The sequence below is a fragment of the Sinocyclocheilus anshuiensis genome, unplaced genomic scaffold (assembly GCF_001515605.1).
Source record: "Sinocyclocheilus anshuiensis isolate Anshui unplaced genomic scaffold, SAMN03320099.WGS_v1.1 scaffold87, whole genome shotgun sequence".
In the NCBI taxonomy this organism is placed as follows: Eukaryota; Metazoa; Chordata; class Actinopteri; order Cypriniformes; family Cyprinidae; genus Sinocyclocheilus; species Sinocyclocheilus anshuiensis.
In genome coordinates this window covers 1,008,637-1,014,377 of record NW_015549609.1, presented here as the reverse complement: position 1 = coordinate 1,014,377, position 5,741 = coordinate 1,008,637, and the positions used below count along the sequence as shown (strand labels likewise).

General features: G+C 32.6%; 1 protein-coding gene across 1 annotated transcript in view; it reads right to left on the bottom strand.

Annotated features, from left to right (window-relative positions):
* Positions 1–5,741, bottom strand: part of LOC107659136 (PH domain leucine-rich repeat-containing protein phosphatase 2-like) — a 65,760-nt gene that overhangs the window by 16,553 nt on the left and 43,466 nt on the right. The window contains exons 8-10 of the mRNA XM_016447969.1: positions 4,841–5,071; positions 1,809–2,011; positions 1,658–1,718 (exon numbers count right to left, since the gene is read on the bottom strand). Coding sequence (XP_016303455.1) covers positions 1,658–1,718; positions 1,809–2,011; positions 4,841–5,071 — 495 coding nt within the window. The remainder of the gene's footprint in view (positions 1–1,657; positions 1,719–1,808; positions 2,012–4,840; positions 5,072–5,741) is intronic.

The window sequence follows — 5,741 nt, the reverse complement described above, 5'->3', positions numbered from 1 at the left end:
TGTGTTTTTTGAACATTAAAGCATGTCAACATATTCTGTTACACCAAATACACAAAATAATGATCTTTAAAAAGACATCATATGACCCCTTTAAGTACAAAATTCGAATTTAGTTTTTCAGCCATTTTGACAGCCCTACTAAGTACAGAGCAGTGTTATTTTAGTATTATTTATATCCTTTTACAGTATTTATTAATATTTTGAATTAGCTTTTATTTTTATATTTTCAGTTTTCATGAGTATTAGTCATTTTGTAATGCACTTCTGTCATATTTAATTGAACTTTATTTTAACTTTAGTCACAGTAAAGTTTTTAATCGAATATTTATATTTTGTTTTATTTCAGCTGAATTTAACAAAGTTTATCTTTAATTATTATTAGATAATAAATAGCATTAGTTAAAAAAGATAAATAAAAATACTTCGTTTATTTAAAGGTAACAACACTAGTACAGAGACGTACTACTAAACAACATGTAAACGAATAATATGCAATTAATTTTTATAGTGTAGATATTTGTGATTGCTCATTATTATTACTAATGCAGATGCACATTTTTTATTTTCACATTTCATAATTTCACTAATTTTGTTATGTGCTTTTGTTATTATTTTTTTTATTTTATCAATTTATTTTAGCTATACTAATTTAAGTTTATTAATTTACTTCTTTTATTTGTATTAGTTTATTTGTATTATTGTTCTCTGTTATATGTTAAGTTTTTTTATGTTAAATTTTTTTATTTTATTTCAGCTGTATTTCAATTAACAAAATGTTAATATTTAGCTGATAAAAGATAATAAAAATAGTTTGTTAAAAAAGTTAGTTTTAGTTAACGATAACACTGGTACAGAGTTGTATTACTAAACAATATGTGAATGAATAATATGTAATTAGTTTACAGAGATATTGGCAAATTACACATTATTATTATCTGGTACTATTGCTAATATTGTAAAAATGTTGTGATTATTGTTCTGTATTTAATTGCAATTAACATTTATTAACTAGCTGCAACCACAACCAGCAAAAAGACTTTTTCGGTCACTTATAAAATGGTCACTGGTCCAAAATTGTGCATTAAACATCATATGTGACCCTGGACCACAAAACCAGTCATAAGGGTCAATTTTTCGAAATTGAGATTTATACATCATCCACAAGCTGAATAAATAAGCTTTCCATTGATGTATGGTTTGTTATGATAGGATAATATTTGGCTGAGATACAACTATTTGAAAATCTGGAATCTGAGGGTGCAAAAAAATCTAAATATTGAGAAAATCGCCTTTAAAGTTGTCCAAATGAAGTCCTTAGCAATGCATATTACTAATCAAAAATTAAGTTTTAATATATTTACAATAGGAAATTTACTAAATATCTTCATGGAACACGATTTTTACTTAATATCCTAATGATTTTTGGCATAAAAGAAAAATAATTTTGACCCATACAATGTATTTTTGGCTATTGCTACAAATATACCCCAGCAACTTAAGACTGGTTTTGTGCTCCAGGGTCACATATATGCTTCGACTGATTTTGATTTTAGTGCTTTGTGCAGCATTTTTGCTTATAGTTTGGACAGAAAAAACTATTTGCTGCTAGAAATGTTTGTTTAACCAATGATTAGGACACCGAATGAATGTCAGTTACCTTGATAGGTCCATATGTGTGAGCTGGCTGGGAACAGGGTAGATGTTCACCGTGGTAAGACCTATGAAAGATCAAATAGTGATTACACAGAGTGAGGCCTGTGGATGGAATCCTCTGGTTCCTAAACGATGCTGTGGAGGTCTGTACTCACGGTTGTCACTGGCGTGGAGTGTGCGCAGGGTAAAGCCGCTGAGGGTCAGGGCTCCCAGCTGGTTCCTCTGACACTGCAGGGTCTCCAGACTGCAGGCCGAGCTCAGGTCCAGAGACGTCAGCTGGTTGTCTCGCAGGTCCAGCTGGGTGAGATGTTTTACAGGCTCCAGAATTTCGCTTTTAACACTGCGGAGGCCATTTAACCTGCACACAAAAACACAGGCCTAATGTCAGCTGCAGATATACTGAAGATCAACCCAAGTGAAGAATCCAAACGGCAAAAATAATGTTGGTGGACAAAGAAATGAATAAAAATGATACAGACAGAAAATGATAGAGATGGAAGAGTGGAGCTCTTCCAAGCATTGAGTATTTGTTATCTTTTTATATAAATACAGCTATTATTTTAAGTTCAGAAAATAAGTGTACTGTAGATTTTGCTTGTGCAAAAAAAAACAACAACAACAACAACACAATGGTACATTGCTCTTTTTTTTTATATTGAATTATATTAAATAATTCAATATTATTTAATATTGTTATAATCTAATTATAATAGATTTATATAACAGATAATATAATAGATATCATTTATAATAATAGCAAATATAAATATATATAAAAATGTTAAGCATATAATAATAAAAATGAAGCAGTGCGACTTATTAATAATAATAATAATAATACTATGTTTCTTGAGCAGCAAATCAGCATATTAGCATGATTTCTGAAGGATCATGTGACACTGAAGACTGGAGTAATGATGCTGAAAATTCAGCTTTGCATCACAGGAATAAATACAATTTTAAAATATATTAATATAGAAAACAGTAATTTTAAATTGCAAAAATATTTTACAATATTACTGTTTTTACTGTATTTTAATCAAATAAATGCAGTGTTAATGAACATAAGAGACTTCTTCAAAAACCAAAAATATTACTGACCCCAAATTTTATTATATTATATATTATAAACAGCGAATGCACTGAATATACTTCCAGATGTTACATATATAAAAGTATATTTATTTGACATTTAGGTGACATTTTGTGGAGGTCAGGCCTGAGAGAACCGGCGATGACCTTTACGACGGTTCATCCGTGTTCCCCTGCATCTCCATTAACCGAACAACTTCCAGTTATGAGAGATGCCACAGTTGGCTAATGACGATCATGGCCAAACGATAGGGGCATTAAACCTTTCTTGTTTAACTGAAGCCCCCCATGAACTCGAATTCCCGCTCACATCTGTTGTTTGCACTCGCTCTGCCCGCGAGATGGGTGAGTATGTCAGGAATCTAAGCGTGTCAGGAGCAGTGGGATAATCCAGCAGAAAAACTCAAAGCTTGTTCAGGTGACAGATGCCTCGGTCTCTCTCTGCGCGAGTTCCCACGACAGCTCAGCTCTGCGTTACGAGCCTGGCTGCATTTCTAATCCACAGCAGGTGCAGTCAGGACCCAGGAAATCCACAAACCTCAGTCTGTTTTTACTCATTCTCTCTCTCAGGTGAGTCACAGACTGTGAGCTGCCATCAAAACCACAGGCTGTTAGAAAAAAATGACTTTATGAGGAGTGACTGTTAGAGACAGGGCAGCCTTAACATCAGACGGTCGCTCCACAGAACGCCCACAGCACGTTTACTAACCGTCTGATGCATATTGCACTCAAAAATGCCAAATGCTGACTGAAATCACCATTTCCATCCTGATCATCTGGTTTTGTGAAGCTGGAAGGCCATACAAATTATGATTTATGTTATGAAGAAAAGCTATGTTTATAAGGGTTATATATTATAAGTGCTTTTTAACATAAAATAAGATTAAAATGTCAGTTTTCCAGACTAGTAACATCAAATCTTTGAAAGATATTCAGATTTTAGTCAAGAACTTTTTTTTGTTTTTTTTTAATATATGCATTTTTGAGAAAAGTCTCTTATGCTCACCAAGGCTTCATTTATTGGATTAAAAATACAATAAAAATAGTAATAATGTGAAATATTATTACAAATTAAAATAGCTGTTTTCTATGTGAATATATTGTAAAATATCATTTATTTCTGTGATGCAAAGCTGAATTTTCAGCATCATTACTCCAGTCTTCAGTGTCACATGATCCTTCAGAAATCAGTATAATATGCTGATTTGATGCTAAAGAAACATTTCTGATTATTATCAATGTTGAAAACAGTTGTGCTGCTTAATATTTTTGTGGAAAGTGTGATATATCTATATCTATCTACCTATATATATATATATTCAGGATTCCTTGATGAATAGAAAGTTACAAAAAACAGCATTAGTCGAAACAGAAGTATTTTGTAACATTCTAAATTTTTTTACTGTCACTTTTGATCACTTTAATGCATCCTTGCTGAATAAAAGTATTAATTTCTTCAAATAAAAATACTACTACTACTACTAATAATAATAATAAAATCTAGTAGGAAAACTATAAGTCTCTGATCCAACCTGTACATTCTGCTTTGTTTTCTGAGTTATGTCTGTGGATGATCAGTATCTATAAAAATGTTCTGCTATTTTGTGTACAAAGTAAGTGGAGATAGTCATATCATTTTTTTAATTATTTTTTACATCAATCTATTATTGTAGTATGATCTATTTCACTGCCCATTTACAACATAGAAAACATAGAAAACTGTGGCTGGATGCTATACATGTCAGACAGATGGTCTTTTCCTGTCAAAAATGGACATTTTAGGCCAGAATACTGTGCAAAAAGCACCAGATTTGAGTGCTGTAGTCTGGCTGCGTGTGACAGAGCCACCAAACAGAGCTGTGCTGCCGTCACCTCTGTGATTTACTGATAGCTGATCTTATTACATTACTATTGCATATTGATCCTGCATTATGCATAAAGTCTGAGCTAAGAGTAATAACACACAGACAGGTGACAGACAGAAGAGAGAGAGGAGGAACAGAAGGAGATGGAGGCGAGTAAAACTGACAGCATGACGCACAGAGATAGACAGATATGGAGAGAGGGAAAGAGGAAGATGTTTCTAAAGGCTCACCGTAAATCAATACTCTTAATGTGAGTCATTCGCAGCAGGCTGCACAGATCCAGAGTGTCCACCCGGTTCCCCGCCATCGCCAGCTTGTCCAGGGCACAGAGGCGCTCCACCACGCTGGGGACGTGAGGGAAATCATTGAAGGAGAGTCCCAAGCTGCAGAGCTGCGCGAGGCTGCCCAGCTCCTCCGGAAGAGAATCCAGGCGATTTCCATCCAAACACAGCGTCTGTAAGCTGAACATAACAGTCTATGAATGCACAGCCAAACAGACTCACTTTAAAATATGCAAAATGATAAAGTGGTTACTATGAAATTAAAGATGCTAGTTTTTACATTTTTGTCAATATTGTTAATATTTATAGGCATGGGTATTTTTATTAAAATTAACAGATTTGAAATTCTTTTATGACATAAAAATCACATTACAATAGAATTTTTTGTTTTGTTTTATACTTGTCCCAGAACTTATGTCCACAAACTTTTGGCCATATAGCATATCTACAATGTTACGGTTACGGTTATGCTGAAGAACTATATTTCTTATATGAACCATTTTTTATTGACTGCCAAATGCATACATATTATTATTAATAAATGCAATCATTTATTGAACACTGGTGTCTTTTTTGTCATATCTCATGACATATCTCGCCTAAAAAAAAAAACACTTAACCAGAATCCATGGCCTCACAGAATGTTGCTTTAATAAATGAATCCTCATCATATCACATCATATCATATCATATCATATCATGGTTAATTTATGAAACAATTATATTTAATAGAATTTGCGAGTTTATATATTATATTATAAACATATTATAATATATATTACAATGCTTAATTTATTAAAGCAACATTTTATGAGATCAAGCATTCTATAATAATATAATATAATATAAT